Below are 18717 nucleotides of genomic sequence, written 5' to 3'. Positions count from 1 at the left end.
CATAAGGCAACAGTTTTCGACAGTTGCACATGCAGTTGGAGAATAAAATTGGCCCTCCCCCTCACTATACCTGCTCTATGCCACTAAATTCTTTATAATTTTCCCAATATGAATCTCTTCTTGTATCATCATAAAGCAGTCTCTGTTTACATTCAAAAAGGTTGCAGAACTTGTATACCTTTTTGTGAAGTACTGGGACTGAGGCTCTTCCAGTATTGTCTTCAGCATCATCATATCTGCCACACCCATTGTCAAAGTCCCCCATCTCTTGATAGACTAGTTTTGCAGTAATTAAACCCTCACTACTTAGGTATTTCATTTTAACATTTTTATTATGGTTTAGGACAGAGAAACAAAATTGGTTAATTGATGTATGATAAATGTTTGTGTTTATCAGCTGAAGATTTATGTTTGAGACCTGAATTTAGGGGGAGAGAATACATCTTAAGTAAGATTTTGGTGCAAAAGCATTGGGTAGATGGTACTTGATCCTGCCTGTATCCTCTCCTTTCCAGCAGGATCGCAGCACTCACTAGTTTCTGTGGCCGCACAACTCTAAATGTTCTGAACATATCAATGCCACAAATTGGCAACTAAGCCTCAGAGAACAGATCCCCAGCTGTCCTCTTAGCCTTCCAACAGTTCATGGTATCATATTGCCTTTTCTATTATTTCTGACTGTCTCCTGTGATTGGTGGGAGGCATGTTTAAATAGTTGAAACATAATTACATAGTTAAAAGCTGTTTTAAATGAAAAGATTTATTAAAATATATTTACCTTGGATATCAAAATTTTAAACAAAAGAAATCAACTAAGCTTTGCTTTTTCATGAAGTCATTGACTCCATTCAAATGTTAGCTATGGGTTATTTAGTGGGAGTCCCGACACTAAGCATATCCAACCCCTATAGCTCAGTAAAGCTGGAGGTTGGATGTAGTACCATATAACTTACAGCACCTTTGGAACATGTGTGCTGCAGTGCAGAGAAGCCCAGGGCACATTTATACACAGACTGCGGCTAGCCTGCTATTCATTACCTATTAGGAACTCATCTCTGGGTGAAAGATCAGTAGAAGCAGGTCCAATGAATAACGTTAAATATATTGGTTAGAGTAGAATATGAATTTATGAATATGAAGAGTTTCTGTTGCTGAATAATCTGCTCATTCTTTTTCAAAATAGAAAAAATATTTATATTGGTAAATATTTATGTTTTGTATTGATGTTTTTCTATTTTTCCTAACAGTAATGTTGTCAATATATTTATTTGTTTTAGAAATCATATTATTGAAGAAAAAAGTTTTGTGCCATGTGAAGAGCTGCTGTTTGGCCGAATGTCCTTTAAAGGTTTTAACCCTGAGATTGAGGTAGGGTGGTGTTTTCAGTTTGGAGTGCTAAATTACTTTATTGGACTTGTATACTCCAACATATGTTCTGAGCATCATTAATTAAATAAACATCATAAGATGTGTTGCTGGATATCTAGTCTTAAAATATTATAATTCGGCATTATTCTTGTTCTCACCTAACACCCACAAGCCTTTGCATCCAATACCCTGTCGTCCACAACTTGTGCCATCTTCAACAGGATCCTGCTACCTCCAAACACATACTTCCCCCATTCCCCCCTCCCCCAACTCGCTGTCCATTCTTCCCTTCCCACTAATCTCTCTTCTGGCACTTATCTCTGCAGGTGACAGAAATATTACACTTGGTCCATTCACCTTCACTCTCACAACTGTTCTGGGCCCCAAATAATCCTTCCAGGTGAGGCAACATTTCACCCGCGAATCTCTTAGGGTCGTCTGTTGTAATCTACAATGGTGAGACTCGACATAAGTTGGGTTACCACTTTGTCAAGTACCTCTGCTCCATCCTGCAAAAGTGGAACTTCGCAGTGGCCAACCATTTTAATTCCTATCCCTATTCCTGTCTGACATGTTGGTCCATGGCCTTCTCTTCTACCATGATAAGGTCACCATCAGTGTAGAGGAGCAACACCTCATATTCCGTCTAGGTAGCTTCGGCATGTACAATGATTTGTCGGATAACCATAGAATTTTGTATAATCACAGAATGGTGGAGAAGCATATAAAAATATTAAATTTAAAAGGGATTCGATTATGTCAAGAGACCATAAGACATAGAAGTAGAATTAGGTCACTAGGCCCATCAAGTCTGCTCCGCCACTCCATGGCTGATTTATTATCCCGGTCAACCCTGTTTTCCTGCCTTTTCACTAACCTTTCATGCCCTGACTAGTCAAGAACCTATCAACCTTCGCTTTAAAAGGTAATCGGTGACTTAGCCTCCACAGCCATCTGTCGCATTGAATTCCACAGATTCACTACCATCTGTCTGGCTAAAGAAATTCCTTCTCATCTCTGTTACAAATTGACGTCCCTGTATTCTGAGACTGTGCTCCCTGGACCGAGACTCACCCACTATAGAAAACATCCTCTCCACAACCACTCTATGCAGGCCTTTCAGTATTCAATAGATTTCATTGAGATCCCCCCCTGCCCCCACCACCCATTCTTCTAAACGCCAGATGCTCCTCATACTATCAAGTTATCAGATGTTCCTGATTTAACTCTTTCATTCCCAGATTCATTCTTTTGAACCTCCTCTGGTTCTTCTCCAGCGTCCACACATTTTTTTCTTAGGTAAAGGGTCCAAAACTGCTCTCAGTACACCAAGTGCAGTCTGACCAATGTCTTGTAAAACCTCAGCATTACATCCTTGTTCTTATATTCTAGTCTCTCAAAGTGAATGCTAACATTCCATCTGCCACTTCTTTGCCCATTCTCCCAACCTATTTAAGTCCTTCTGTAGACTCCCTGCTTCCTCAACACTACCTGCTCCTCCACTTATCTTTGTGTCATCTGCAAACTTAGCCACAAAGCCATCAATTCTGTCATCCAAGTCATTGACGTATAACATGAAAAGAAGTGGTCCCAATACTGACCTCTGCAGAACACCACTAGTCATCGGCAGCCAACCAGAATAGACCCTCTTTATTCTGACTCTTTGCCTCCTGCCGGTCAGCCAAAGCCAGTCTTCTATACATGCTAGTACCTTTGTTGTAATGCCATGGGGTCTTTCTTTGTTAAGCAGCCTCATGTGTGGCATCTGTCAAGGGCCTGAAAAGCCAAGTAAACAGCATTCACTGATTCTCCTTTATTTTGCCTGTTATTTCCTCAAAGAATTCCAACAGGTTTTTCAAGCAAGCTTTCCCATAAGGAAACCATGCTGACTTCGGCCTACTTTATCATGTGCCTTCAAGTATTCTGAAGCCTCAGCCTTGATAATGGACTCCAACATCTATCCAACCACTGAAATCAGGCTAACTGGCCTATAATTTCCTTTCTTCTGCCTCCCTCCATTAAAAAGTGACATTAGCAATTTTCCACCCCTTCAGAACCATTCCAGAAATCTAGTGATTTTTGAAAGATCATTGCCAATATCTCCACAGTCTCTTCAGCTACCTCTTTCAGAACCCTGGGATGTAGTCAGTCTCATCCAAGTGAATCATCTACCTCAGACCATTCAGCTTACCGAGCACGTTCTCCTTAGAACTATACTCACTTTTGCCCCTGACACTCAAATTTTTGGCATACTGCGAGTGTCTTCCATAGTAAAGACTGATGCAAAATATTTATTAAGTTATCCACCATTTCTTTGTCATCATCTTCATTGTCATCTTCCAGAGGTCCAATATCCACTCTGGTCTCTCTTTCACTCTTTATCTGAAAAAAGGTTTAGTATCGTTGATATTATTGGCTAGCTTACCTTCGTATTTCATCTTTTCTCTTTTTATAATTTTTTAAAATTGCCTTCTGTTGGTTTTTAAAAGGTTCCCAATCCTCTAACTTCCCACTATTTTGACCTATACTATATGCCCTGTTTTTTTGTTTTTATGCTATTTTTGACTTCCTTTGTTGACCACAATTGCCTTATTCTCCCTTTAGAATACTTCACCTTCAGGATGTATCTATCCAGCAACTTCCAAATTATCCCAGAAACTCCAACCATTGCAGTTCTGTCATCATCCCTGATAGTATCCCCTTCCAATCAACTTTGGCGAGATCCAGTTTAATACTGATACTTTTAACTTTACCTTCTCTCTCAAAAATTCAAAGGCTCATTTATTATCAAAGTATGCAACTCTGAAATTCTTTTTTTCTGGGTAGCCATAAAACCAAGAATGAAAAGAAAGGCAGCACGATCATCAACCCGGCACCAAAAAAGTGAAGAAAAACCAAATTCAGAACAGGCATATCAGCCCCAAATCCTTCCTCCTGCTCAAAAAAATGAACAAAATTGGAATAGACGCATCAACCCCTAAAAACCCCCTCCCCGCACAAATGAAACAAGGAAGATTGGGCAAAAACACAGAATAACTGTTCTACAACAGGAATTCTGCAGATGCTGGAAATTCAAGCAACACACATAAAAGTTGCTGGTGAACGCAGCAGGCCAGGCAGCATCTCTAGGAAGGTGCAGGACCTGACGAAGGGTCTCGGCCTGGAACGTCGACTGCACCTCTTCCTAGAGATGCTGCCTGGCCTGCTGCGTTCACCAGCAACTTTTATGAATAACTGTTCTAGCAACCCATCTCATAAGCAATCTATAAAATCCCCCTCTTGGTATCCAGCATCAACCTGATTTTCCCAATCTACCTGCATATTGAAATTTTCCATGACTGTCATAACATTGCCTTTATTACGTGCTTTTTCAATCTCCCATTGTAAATTCATATTCCACATCCTGGCTACTGCTCGGTGGCCTGTATTTAACTCCCATCAGGGCCTTTTTTCCCTTGCAGTTTCTTAGTTCTTCCCACAAGGATTCTATTTCTTCCGATCCTATGTCACCTCCTTCTAAGGATTTGATTTCATTTTTTACCAACAGAGCCACCCCACCCCCTCCACCTACCTGCTGTCCTTTTGATACAGTGTGTATCCTCAGATGTTAAGCTCTCAACTATGATCTTCTTTCTGCACTCTAGCTGTGACCACCTCAGTAGAAGTCTCAACTGTGAAGTCTGCATGATCTCGAGTGCTCTAGTTCCTTGACCTTGTGTCAGTCTGGAGCTAAAGTTGAGTGTATTTCCTGCAGATGTAGTCATCAGGCAGACTATTAGGTACCCTGAAATACCACATCTTACAGGAGTAGCATTCTGCTACCTGAACTACCTTCCTGCCTACCCTTGATATGCCTCTTAACTTCTCAAGCTTAAGTTCTAGCCTGCGCTTGTTGAGTTAAAGCCTGACCACTATAACATTGGCCCTCCAGCAATAGCCGATCCACTTAAACCTCACTTCTTTTTATTGGCCCTACGTCCGAACAGGTCCTGCTTGCTTTTTACAACTGGCGCAGGAAGTCCACAAGGAACTGTTTCTAACTCATTCTGCAATCTCCCGTTCTAGAGGAAAGGAATGGATTGATTGAAAATCTTATTTAAAAAGCCAATAGTGACATGTAGAATTATGTTGAGTTCTCCTGTGTTGTGAAATGCTGTGTTTAGTTGAATGCCCTCAAAAAGACTTTTGCTTAAGTCTTGATGGTGCTTATGGTGGACTGCCAATGGAAAGTGACTGAGTTAAAACAGCTACTGGTGAATTTGAGGGACCACATCTTAGCAGCACCAAGTGACCATATTGGAAATAGAATCAAGAGAGATTAAATAGAATCATGTGGTGGGAGGTACGGGAGCCAGTCAGTAAACATGTTGGACATAACAAGACTTGGAAAATAGTGCAAATTAATGTTCTGTGGTTCTGTGATTGACATGAGCATACATTAGACCCCATGTCATGGCCATTCGGTTAACAGAAATTTGGCCATAATGAAATTCACAAATCAAACCCAAAGATTTGTGATGCAAAGGTTGCTCTCACAGAATTAATAAGCAAAGAAACACAAAATTAATCTTTTTTCAACTTCCATTTCTTTACACATGTACAGATGAAGTGACTTTGCGATTCTGATGGTTGCAATGTAGACCATTTTCTAATAATACAAACAAACCCCATTCCCCACCCTTCTCCCATAATGGTGGGGGTATCCATGGGGGTAAAGGTAAGCATAAAATTAGACATGAGGTAGTCGAATACTTTTGATACATGTTGAGGTCACCACCAGTTGTGCAAGAGATGAAGCAGAAATGAAAGGGTTGGAAGAGTCTGCAGTCCTTGCTGAGTGGGATTTAAACAGAAGTCTGTAGAATCGAAAACATTTGTCATTAGTTTTTCTCCTTATTGTGTATTTTTAGAAAATTGGGTTGTACACAGAGTAACAAAATATTAGGGTTGCACCTACAATGTATGTATAATACAACTGCTATAAATAGGAACACTACCAGTGACACACTTGAAAGTTGCTAGTGAACGCAGCAGGCCAGGCAACATCTCTAGGAAGAGATACAGTTGACGATTTGGGCCGAGACTCTTCGTCAGGACTAACTGAAAGAAGAGCTAGTAAGAGATTTGAAAGTGGGAGGGGGAAGGGGAGATCGAAAATGATAGGAGAAGACAGGAGGGGGAGGGATGGAGCCAAAAGCTGGACAGTTGATTGGCAGAAGGCATATGAGAGGATCATGGGACAGGAGGCCTAGGGAGAAAGAAAGGGGGAGGGGAGAAGCCCAGAGGATGGGCAATAACGGATGGGGTACGAGGGGGAGGTGGGGCATTAACGCCATCAGGTTGGAGGCTACCCAGACGGAATATAAGGTGTCGTTCCTCCAACCTGAGTGTGGCTTCATCTTTACAGTAGAGGAGGCCGTGGATAGACATATTAGAATGGGAATGAGACATGGAATTAAAATGTGTGGCCACTGGAAGATCCTGCTTTCTCTGGCGGACAGAGCGCAGGTGTTCAGCGAAACGGTCTCCCAGTCTGCGTCGGGTCTCGCCAATATATAAAAGGCCACATCGGGAGCACCGGACGCAGTATATCACCCCAGCCGACTCACAGGTGAAGTGTCGCCTCACCTGGAAGGACTGTCTGGGGCCCTGAATGGTAGTGAGGGAGGAAGTGTAAGGGCATGTGTAGTACTTGTTCCGCTTACACGGGTAAGTGCCGGGAGAGAGATCGGTGGGGAGGGATGGGGGGATGAATGGACAAGGGAGTCGCGTAGGGAGCGATCCCTGCGGAAAGCAGAGAGGGGGAGGGAAAGATGTGCTTAGTGGTGGGATCCTGTTGGAGGTGGTGGAAGTTACGGAGAATAATATGTTGGACCCGGAGGCTGGTGGGGTGAAATAAACCAATTTGTGGGTCTAGCCTACTCTAAAATAAAATTCAGATTTAACTGTTGATACAGCACTCAGATGGAAAAATCAGTGGTCGTGAATTAAAATTACACCATAGGCACTTCTGGAGTTGAAATTGAAGTCAATATATTTGCCAATGTATGAACAACTTGCTATTTATTGAAATAAAATGCTCACTTGGCTCATTAATGGCCTTAAAAAAGCCTAGTCTTCAATCTCACAATATACTTTACTGTTAATGTCATCTAAAACAGCCTAGCAACCTCTGAAATGTAAAGCAATCAATATCTGTCTTTGTCATCTTGATTATTGACAAAGATTTGTCAATGCTGCACACTCCTAAGGGAAAAATGCCTAAAAACATCCTATTCATTTTAATGTTCTTCAAATACCAGCAAATTACATCTCAACAGCTAAGCCGCTTCTTAATTTTAAATTCAGAAAGTAAACCACCATGAAATTTGAACGATTTGTTTAAGACGACCAACTATAACTACATTCAGAAAAAGGCTGAATATCAAATAATGTATTACAGAAACTGGTGGCACAGATGTATTCCAAGAATGAAAATGAAGAGCCTGAAGATCGAAGCAAGATGGACGTAGATGTTTCAGATGAAGAAATGGCTAGGAGGTAAGTTGCTACATTCTAAGACCTATGGTTCAACACATTAGGTTGAATTCATCAATCAGACCTGGAATATAGAATGTATTTAATAACTTCAATTTGAAGATGAAATACATATTTGAAGACAAATGATGGATGTTAAGATTGCAACTATTTTTGAGGTGTTGCAATACATCATTGACAAATGTGTAATTTTCCTCCATTACAAAAATCGTAAAGCATGAAAATAGTGCTAAAGTTTAAGTAGCAAAGAATTAGAGAGCCAGTGAACTTTAAATGGAATAAATGATCCAAACTTTTAAGGGAATACAGGTGGATTAATAGATTTATTGGTGTCATTACTTTGATATCAAACAAGAGCACTGTACAAAATAATTACATGCTAGGACATTCATTACTTAACATCATCCCTGTCTCTCTTCACACACACAAAATTTCTCAGTTTTTGAATTTGTGCCAAAATAGCATTATTGTACCAGTTTCTTTTTTCTGTTTTTTTCCCTTTCTGGATTGTTTACTCCAAGAGGCAATTACTCATCCAGGAGGTAGTCAGTACTTGTTGACTTGTTCTGCAGTCAAAGAATAAAACAAACTTCTGGTGATAATAAATGTTTGGGCAGCATCTCTGGTGAGACAAGCTGATTTACCACAATATTTCAAATCGATAAACTTTCATCAAAATCATGATAAAAGGTCAGTGATCTAATCTGTTAACTTCATTTTTCTGTCCAATAATTACATAGAACAGAACAGCACTGGACAAGAGTCCTTTGGACCACCACGTATGCACTGACCATGACACTTGTCTACCTGTACCTGATCAATATCCCTCTACAAAATGTCAACACTTTTTCTCACCTACAATTCCTTTTCAACCTGTTGAGCTCCTCCAGTATATTGTTTCTTGCTCCAGATTCCAACATTTGCTCTTTCTTGTACCCTCTACTCAGAACTCTCCTCAGAGCTCTTTTTGCTGTGTACTTTCCTCTTGCATTTGACCTCCTAAAATGCATCTCCTTGCAGTTGTCCAGATTAAAACTCAACTGGCATTTCTCCACCCAAACTCGCAACTGATTTATATCTAGTTTTAATGTTTGACAACTTTCATCACTATCTGTAAACCACCAACTTTTGTGTGATCTGTACACCAACTGATCAGACCATCCACAGTTTCATTCTATTCATAATACAGGTTTCCCCCACCATCCGAAGGTAGAGCGTTCCTCTGAAACGGTTCGTAAGCCGGAATGTCGTAAAGCGAAGAAGCAAATCATACCAAATAACGCATAAAAATACACAGCCTATATAAAGTAGAAATGATGTGTGTACAATGTAGTATCACTTACCGGAATTGGGAAGACAGCGCCCAGCACACTGATGATGGTGTGTTAGGCTGAGTCGTCGGAGGTTGGGGTGGTGCAGTGGTTCCCACCCTCCAGGCAGCAAACCGATACCGATCCGCGAAGAATGCAGTGGTACAGTGGTAGCCAGAAGGCACCCAGCACATCTTTAAGAAAAAAAGCCGAAGTAAACAAGCTAGTTAATTAGGTGCTGCCCGGCATGTAAATGTCGGCCCAGATCAGAGGCGACACAAATCAGCAATCGCCTCTAATCTGAGCCGATATTTATGTGCCAGGCAGCATCTAATTAATTAGCTTGTTTACTTCGGCTTTTTTTCTTAAAAGATGTGCTGGGTGCCTCCCGGCTACCACTGCATTCTCCGCAGCAATGTATCGGTCCGCGGCCCGGTGGTTGGGGTGGTGGGACTCTGTGGTGTCATCTCATTGTCGTCTGTTTCCATTAGGGCAGGCAGGTCATCTTCTTCTATGTCTGCCTGCCTCGATGTCGAAGGTCGAGGTTCGTCATCTGCTGTGACTGATGTGGAAGGCTTGAAAAATGACTCTGCTTGACTGCTTAGCCTTGCACATTTTTCCATCATGCAGTTCTTTGTAAGCACTCAAACCATCTTGCAAATATGCCCTAAACTTAAGTACCCTTTCAAAATTAAAGTCGTACTTTATCATTGCAGCGAAAATCTCACACAGTTCAGTTCCTGGACGACTTCACTTTTGGTCCATTCGCTACTTCATTCGGTTTCGATTGTTATCCTTTCCTCTTCCAATTGCATCAGCTCTTCATCTATCAGTTCTTGGTCATGGGATGCCAAATCCTCTTCAACATCATCTTCGTCAACTTACACAAGCCAAACTCACTTTGTCCTTACTTCGTTCACCACGATCGAAACACTTAATTATGTCTAGTTTTACGCTAAGTGTAACACCCTTATGAGCTCTTTTAGGCTTTTCTGATACCTTAGAACTCATCTTGCAAACAGATGCTCACAGGCACATGGTTAAACAATGCCGGCTAGAATGCAGTTCCGGGGGAGAAGCTTGGCTGCTTTTTTTTGCGCGCTGCCTTTTTTCATAACAGTGAAAACACCATCTGTTAGTGAAAACAGATAACTAATGTAGGTCTTTCGTAACAGTGAGGTTTCGTAAAGCGAACGTTCGAAAAGCGGGGGACACCTGTGTTTGTATATATGTGTGTGTGTGTGTATGTATATATATTGCAAACAACTGAAGTCCCAGTGCTGATCCTTGGAGAACACCACTAATCACCGTCAACAAATATTCTCTGTCTTCTATTGCTAAGCCAGTTCTAGATCCAGTTTACTAACTTGCCATGGATCCCATCTGGTTTAAGCTTCCAAACCAGCCTATTATGAAAGACTTTCCCAAATATTTTACTAGTGTCATGTGAGCAACATTCCTACTCTACCATTGACAACCATTTTCATGACCTATTCAAAAAAAAATCACATCAGATTTGTTAGACAAGAACTCCTCTGCACAGAGCCGTGATCCCTCATCAGTCCATAATTTTCTATAATTCCAGAGTAATTCCGAATTGTTTTTTTTCTTGGATTTTGATTATTTTTATATTGCTATACTAATCATTACTAAGGGATTATTCTACAGATCCATTCATAAGCATCCTACCTACTTTCACCTGAAGATATAGAAATGGTTTTGGGTTTTAAAAAAAATAAGGAATGGAAGCTCAGTGGTTTTTGGAGACACAAGACTGTGGATGCTTTAATCTAGAGCAGTAGACAAAAATGTTGGAAGAACTCAGTAGTTCGGGCATCATCTGTGGAAGTGCAGTCCGGATGCAGGATCTCAACCTGAAATGTTAACCATCCCTCTGCTCCACAGATGCTGGCTGATCTGCTGAGTTCCTCCAGAAGTTTGTTTTCTGTTCTTTCATAATACAGGATTGTTAAGACCAATTATCAGCCTCTTACTAGAGATAAACCTGGATCATCCAACTGACCACACAACTGGACATAGCAAACATAGCTTTTAGTAAAGATTGGCTAGTCCTGGGGTAAAACTATAATAATTACTATTGTCCATTTTCAAAAACTTTGAATTGCCTCGGTTGTTCTATTAAAAATAGACTTGTACTGTTTCTACCTTATTCCTTCTGTGATAGGACTGTATAATGAATTATTTTGATTTTAGTCACTTTTGTATAGTAAATAATTCATAATTAGCTCCCATAACAATAGTGTGACTTGGACTAGATTATCATAATTTAGTTAAGTAGCCAGGCCAGCAAGGATAACTTTCTTGCCTTCTTCAAAATGGTAGTATGATAATCATTTATATCCACCTGAAAAAAGTGCTTTCATTCAAGACTCCACTTCCCAATGGTAATGAATTGAAGTATCAGCTCTGAATTTTCTGCCTGAGTCCTTGGAAGGAGACTAGACACTAGAATCTTATGAAGCTGAGACAAAAGTGTTGCCAGATTCACAGCTGAAGATGTGATTTTAATGAGCAGATGGTATAACATCATGGTAGCTTTTTTATCCCCGGAAAAAGGCCAAAAATAAAGTGATTCCTCTATTTTACTGATATCAATGACTAAAACTACTGGAATATTTCACTTCATGTCATAACCTGATTATGATGAGTCCTTAATCATTTTTCTCTTTTTTTTTTCCATAAATGGACCACTTCTCATTTCCTTTATTGCTGGGGAAGTATGTTATTTCAAAATATTTTATGTAACAGATTTTTAAAAGATTTACCCTAATCATCCAGAAATTCTATAGATGATTAGAATGCTTTCAAAAGGAAAGCAAGAAAACCATTCTGTCTTTAATTCTTTCTTTATCCTTCTCTCTGATTTGGTTCTGAGTACAAAATAAAATTCTTATTTATTGGATAAGAATCTAGTTCTTTATGCTCCAGGTGCCATAATCAGTTTATCTGTACAGTCGTGTTAATGACTTGGGAAAAATAAACATATTCATGGAGAACAGATTGATTAATTCTCTATCAGTCAATTCTTCACGATAATACAAACCGTTATACATATGCTCAGATATTAAAGTAAGAGATTTTTTAAAAATTAGATCATGTGGTAGAGAATGCAAGATTTTAAATTGTGCTTATTGTAGCACACTCATGCTAATTTCTACTTTCCATTGAAGCATCTTATATTGCTCAGTACATATAGGTTTAGCTTGCATTGCAAATCATGCTGCACATTCATAAATAATTATTGAATCTTAAAATGTAATTATTTAGAAGTGTCATTTTTTTCAGTAGAGAATCCTTTTGGTACTCTTGAGTTTTTTTGAAATGCTGAAGTACTATTATACTACTTGTTATTGAGAGGTTATTAGATATCTGACCATTAATCTTTATTTCTGAAATAGTTTTTTGCTGATAAGGTAGTCTCTTGAAATGGATATCTCAGTTTTCTGGCAAATGTGCTTCTTTTACATTATGAAATTTTCATAGTTCATTGCGGTAAATCTTGCTAAGAAAAGCCATGTTGACAGAAGTGAATTGCTGGCTTCTCAGTTTCTGTTACGCTGTAGAATAAATCCTATTTCTCAACAATTTTGTGTTTTCCTGTGAAATTCATCATTTTCTTTTGAATGACATCTGTTATCTGTTTGCTTCTTATGGTTGCCAACTTCACTCATCCTTCATAGGTCTCCAGAGTTTCTTTACTAGATTGGATTGGACTAGAGTCCTCAATCTCTTGTTGCTTCTGATCACACAAAATGCTGGAGGAACTCAGGTCAGGCAGCAACTATGGAGAGGAATAAAGAGCCAACATCGAGAGCTTCTGATCTTAACTTTCACTGAAATTGTGGGCTTAGCTGCTGTTGGTCCTTGTATTTGATTCCCAGTGCTCTTTATTAAATTGAATGTACCGATGGATGTAGCAGATGCCACGATGCACCTTTGCTGGTTCATGATCATTATCCTTTTTCATTTCTCTTCCACTGATGACTTCAAGCAAAGCATCCACTGATGGTTTACCTTTTTTTGAATAGCTCTTTGAATTGGTCCCTCTCTATTAGTTTAAATAGACCAAAGTATTAGTTTAAAAATTTAACCTCATCTACAAATCACTTTCATCTTGTCACATATTCTCAGTCTTGAATATTGTACTATTATTACATAATCTCATGTCTAAGATGTATATATAATTAGAATGGGATTGTTACTTTGTGATTTGAATTTCCCTGTTTATTTACTTGTACATTTTGGCTACAAGTCCCTACCTGAGCCCATCTTAATTTGTATCCCTGTCGAGCATATTAACCTCTATCAGTACTACCCTCAATCGCAGGACACTGCAAAGAATGGTGTTGACAGCCCAGCACATCCGTGGATGTGAACTTTCCTCTATTCAGGACATTTACAGCAGCAGATGCGTAAAAAGGGCCCAGGGATCATCAGGGACTCCAGCCACCCCAACCAGAAACTGCTTCAGCTGCTTCCGTATGGCAAACAGTACCATAGCATTAAGACTGGACCAACAGGCTCCGGGGACAGCTGCTTTCACCAGGCCATCAGATTTATCAATACACATTGATCTGTTTGCATATCTGACTGTACATACATGTATACAAAACAATTAATGTATACAATCCTAGTGCTTGGACAATATCCTCCCACATTTTCCTTCCTTATTGCTTGCACATAGCAACAGAGATGCAACAAAAAGATTTTTGCTCCCTCATATTGTGAGATGGATGTAAGAAATAAAATTCTAATTCTTATTCTATCATGCAACCTACCTCTTTCCAGTGTTGAACTCATCCATACTAGTGATAGTCCACAATGATCTGTATAAATAACCTGGATGAAAAGATCAAGTCAAGTCACTTTTTATTGTCATTTCGACTATAACTGCTGGTACAGTACACAGTAAAAATGCAACAGTGTTTTTCAGGACCATGGTGCTACATGAAACAGTACAAAAACTACACTGAACTATGTACAATGACACAAAAACTACCCTAGACTACAGACCTACCCAGGACTGCATAAAGTGCACAAAACAGTGCAGGCATTACAATAAATAATAAGACAATAAGCACAGTAGAGGGCAGTAGGTTGGTGTCAGTCCAGGCCCTGGGTATTAAGGAGTCTGATGGCTTGGGGGAAGAAACTGTTACATAGTCTGGTCGTGAAAGCCTGAATGCTTCGGTGCCTTTTGCCAAATGGCAGAAGGGAGAAGAGTTTGTATGAGGGGTGCGTGGAGTCCTTCATAATGTTGTTTGCTTTACGAATGTAGCGTGTGGTATAAACGTCTGTAATGGCGGGAAGAGAGACCCCGATGATCTTCTCAGCTGACTTCACTATCTGCTGTATCTGCTGCAGGGTCTTGCGATCCGAGATGGTGCCATTTCAGAACCAGGCAGTGATGCAGCTGCTCAGGATGCTCTCAATACAACCTCTGTAGAATGTGGTGAGGATGGGGGGTGGGAGATGGACTTCTCTCAGCCTTTGCAGAAAGTAGAGACGCTGCTGGACTTGCTTTGCTATGGAGCTGGTGTTGAGGGAGCAGGTGAGATTCTCCGCCTGGTGAACACCAAGAAATTTGGTGCTGTTAACGATCTGTACAGAGGAGTCGTCAATGTTCAGTGGAGAGTGGTCATTCCGTGTCCTCCTGAAGTCAACAAACCATCTCTTTTGTTTTGTTCACATTCAGAGACAGGTTGTTGGCTCTGCACCAGTCCGTTAGCCGCTGCACCTCCTCTCCGTATACTGACTCATCGTTCTTGCTGATGAGACCCACCACAGTTGTGTCATCGGCAAACTTGATGATGTGATTCGAGCTGTGTGTTGCAGCACAGTTGTGGTCAACAGAGTGAACAGCAGTGGACTGAGTACACAGCCCTGGGGGGGGCCCCCGTGCTCAGTGTGAGGCCTCCCAGTCAGGAAGTCTGGGATCCAGTTGCAGAGGGAGGTGTTCAAGCCCAGTAGGCTCAGCTTTCCGATCGGTTTCTGAGGAATGATTGTGTTGAATGCTGAACTGAAGTCTATGAACAGCTTTCGAACATACATGTCTTTTTTGTCCAGGTGGAGGGTGATGGCAATGGCGTTGTCTGTTGAATGGTTGGGATGGTACGCGAACTGCAGGGGGTCCAGTGAGGGGGGCAGCAGGGTCTTGATGTGCCTCATGACGAGTGTCTCAAAACACTTCATGATGATGGATGTGAGTGCAACGGGACGGTAGTCATTGAGGCAGGACACTGAAGACTTCTTTGGCACGGGGATGATGGTGGCGGCCTTGAAGCACGTAGGAACGACGGCACTGCTCGGGGCTGTTGAAGATGTCAGTGAGAATCTGTTAGCTGGTCTGCACATCCTCTAAGCACTCTGCCAGGCATATCTTCTGGTCCAGCAGCCTTCTGTGGGTAAACCCTGCACAGGGTTCTCCACACATCGGCCACAGTAAGATACAGCACCTGGTCATTTGGAGGAGGAGGGGTGGTCTTCCTCACCGCCACGTCATTTTCCGCCTCAAAACGAGCGTAGAAGTTGTTCAACGCATCTGGGAGGGAGGCATCACTAGCACAGGCAGGTGGTGGTGTCTTGTAGTTGGTGATGTCCTGAATGCCCTTCCACATGCACCACGTGGCGCCGCTATCCTGGAAGTGGCTGTGGATTCGCTGGGATGTGCACGCTTTGCCGCTCTGATGGCCTGGGACAGTTTGGCCCTTGCTGTTGTTAGGGCTGCCTTGTCGCCTGCTCTGAAGGCGGAGTCACAGGTCCTGAGCAGCGCACGCACCTCCGCGGTCATCCATGCCTTATGGTTAGCACGTGTATTGATGGTCTTGGCCACAGTGATGTCATCGATGCACTTGCTGATGTAGCTAGTCACTAATGCCATGTACTCCTCTAAGTTGGTAGAGTCGCCATCGGTTGCAGCCTCCCTGAACATGTGCCAGTCAGTGTTCTCAAAGCAGTCTTGAAGAGCAGAGATGGTTCCTGCTGACCAGGTTTTCACCTGCTTCTGAGCTGGTCTGGAGTGCCTGATGAACAGCCTGCTGGGATTAGCATAACAGAGTTGTAGTCTGAGTAACTGAGGTGGGGGCGGGGCTGCACCCAATATGCGTCGGGAATGTTTATGTAAACATGGTCCAATGTGTTCTCCCCTCTCGTTGCAAAGTCCACATTCTGATGGAATCTGGTGTCACGTACCCCGTGACGGGTTAAAGATCCAGCAGAAATGGAAAACACCTTGGAGTCCAGTATTGCTATTAACTAATGGTATTTATTAGTAACTACACAATACAGTAATACAAATGCAGATATATCAGATAGGTTAGCAATGATTATATATATAAGTAAGTGTGGAAATATATGAAAACCAAGCTTCTTCAAGTCTTGGGGTAAATAGATACATATGATGATGAGTAAAGTTCAGTTCAGTTCATGGTATTGAGTTGAGTAGTGATGGAGAGAGAGAGGGAGAGATTTGAGTCTTCAAGTGAGCTGACGCCGTCGATTTTCCTGTTGGCCTCCGAATTCCTTTAGAAGTCACCAACTGTGACCACAACAAAGGGGACTGTTCTTCTGTGGTGGAATTATCAACCCAGGCGAGGGTTGGACACACGAATAACTCCCCACCGGTCACACCCTTTTCACACTGCAAGAGCTGCTGATCGATCTTCCAAAACCCACTTTTTCTGTGGGCACAATAAAGCTCATTCCGTGTCCAAAACCATGTGTCTATAGATCTATCATCTGACCTTCTATTTATCTCACCGTGCTGAATACCAGCTGTCTCTTAAGTAGCTCCTCCCTTCTCTCTCTGTAAGATCTTACAAGCAGGCAGCGTCCTTATAGAAAGTATAAACAAACTGTGAGCAGTCTTTGCCTCTCTCTCTCTTTTAAAAGCACAGTTCATAGGAGTAATTCAGGACCCCGTCACACTGACTTAAGGTTCGTGTGGTTAAAATCTCCGGTGACAATAAACAGTCTATCAGAGTGTGCGTTCTGCAGTTTGCTAATAGCCCCAAAAAGTTCACAGGACGCTTCTTTAACATTAGCGCTGGGGGGAATGTAGACACCGACTATTAAGACAGTGGTGAATTCCCGTGGTAAATAAAATGGTCTGCATCTAACAGTCACAAACTCCACCAGCGATGAGCAGTATCTGGAAACCAGCACAGAGTTCTTGCACCATTCCGTATTGTTGTAAACACACAAGCCACCACTGCGAGTCTTACCGGAAAGAGCTGCATCTCCGCGCAAAACGATGAGCCCGTCCTGCTGAATAGTGGTGTCCAGGATTCCATTGCTGAGCCATGTTTCCATGAAAACATACGCACAGCAGACTCTGTACTCCCACCAAGTATTTTGTTGGAGTCGGATGAAGTCCAATTTATTGTCCAGGGAGTGGACATTGGAGAGCAGAATGGACAAGAGAGCCGGCTGGCTAGGGTTTGCTTTTTGCCTGGCACGGACTCCTGCCCGCTTACCTTGCTTCTGCTTCCTGGCACACCGCTTATGATGTCCCCACCTCCAGCCACTGGCATCAGGCGACTTAGAGGACTGTAGGCCCGATCCCCTCAGCAAGCCGAGGTCGCGTAATTTAACCAGCAGATCTTCATGAAGGTTTGTTTTTGGGCAGTTTCTGTATTGTAGCAGTATCTGGTGATGGTAGATAGTCACTTCGTTATCCATGTGACCTAATCAAAAATTGTGCCTTAAATTAAAAAATTAAGTTAAAGTAATACCAGATCCGAAAGACCACTGCTGCCGTGCCGCGCCACCTTATTAATGGAGTTAGTAAGTTTGCAGATGGTACGAAGATTGGTGGTATCAGTTGCAGATATGGGCAGAGAAGTTTCAGCAGAAATTTAGTCCAGTCAAATGTGAGGTGTTGCACTTTGGGAGAACAAATGTAAAGGGAGAGTACATTTTTAATGCCAAGACATTCCGTAACTTTACCTTTCATGAACCGATAATTTCTCATCCTTGCTATTTCTGACGAACTGTGATTCCATTGTCTCAGTCTTGAAAAGATCACTTATTAGCAGCCATCTCCCTGATCCAGTTCCAGAGATGTTGGCCTTTGAGGAAATTCCCAAGTACTAGCACTTCGCCATTGACAAAGATTCATTACCATCTTGATGAAATATTTACTTAAGCATCATGATTGTTTTGCCCTGGAATGATCCCAGCCTTAGTTCTTCAGATCCACCAAGTTTGTTGATGTGTTTGTATCCAGTTCAAATCTCTCAACTTTGGGATCATCATCATAAACAGAAGGAACTGGGCAAGTCAGGCAACATCCATGGAGAGGATTAAACAGTCTTCAGGTAATCCTGATGAGGGGTCTTTTGTTTACTTCCCACCATAGATGTTGCCTGACTTCCTGCATTCCTTCAGCATTTAGTGTGTGTGCTCAAGATTTCCAGCATCTGCAGAATCTCTTTGTGTTTATCACTGACAGAAAAATGGCTACACTCTGGGGAACCAGAGT

The 18717-nt window shown here is 41.6% G+C and overlaps 1 protein-coding gene across 1 annotated transcript in view; it reads left to right on the top strand.

Moving 5' to 3' along the window:
- Positions 1 to 18717, top strand: part of mphosph6 (M-phase phosphoprotein 6) — a 62058-nt gene that overhangs the window by 35805 nt on the left and 7536 nt on the right. Inside the window, exons 3-4 of the mRNA XM_063067490.1 lie at positions 1278 to 1368; positions 7811 to 7908. Coding sequence (XP_062923560.1) covers positions 1278 to 1368; positions 7811 to 7908 — 189 coding nt within the window. The remainder of the gene's footprint in view (positions 1 to 1277; positions 1369 to 7810; positions 7909 to 18717) is intronic.

This window comes from Mobula hypostoma, chromosome 14, assembly GCF_963921235.1.
Source record: "Mobula hypostoma chromosome 14, sMobHyp1.1, whole genome shotgun sequence".
Taxonomy (NCBI): domain Eukaryota; kingdom Metazoa; phylum Chordata; class Chondrichthyes; order Myliobatiformes; family Myliobatidae; genus Mobula; species Mobula hypostoma.
The sequence above is the reverse complement of the archived record's forward strand: the minus strand, read 5'-3'. Positions and strand labels throughout refer to the sequence as shown.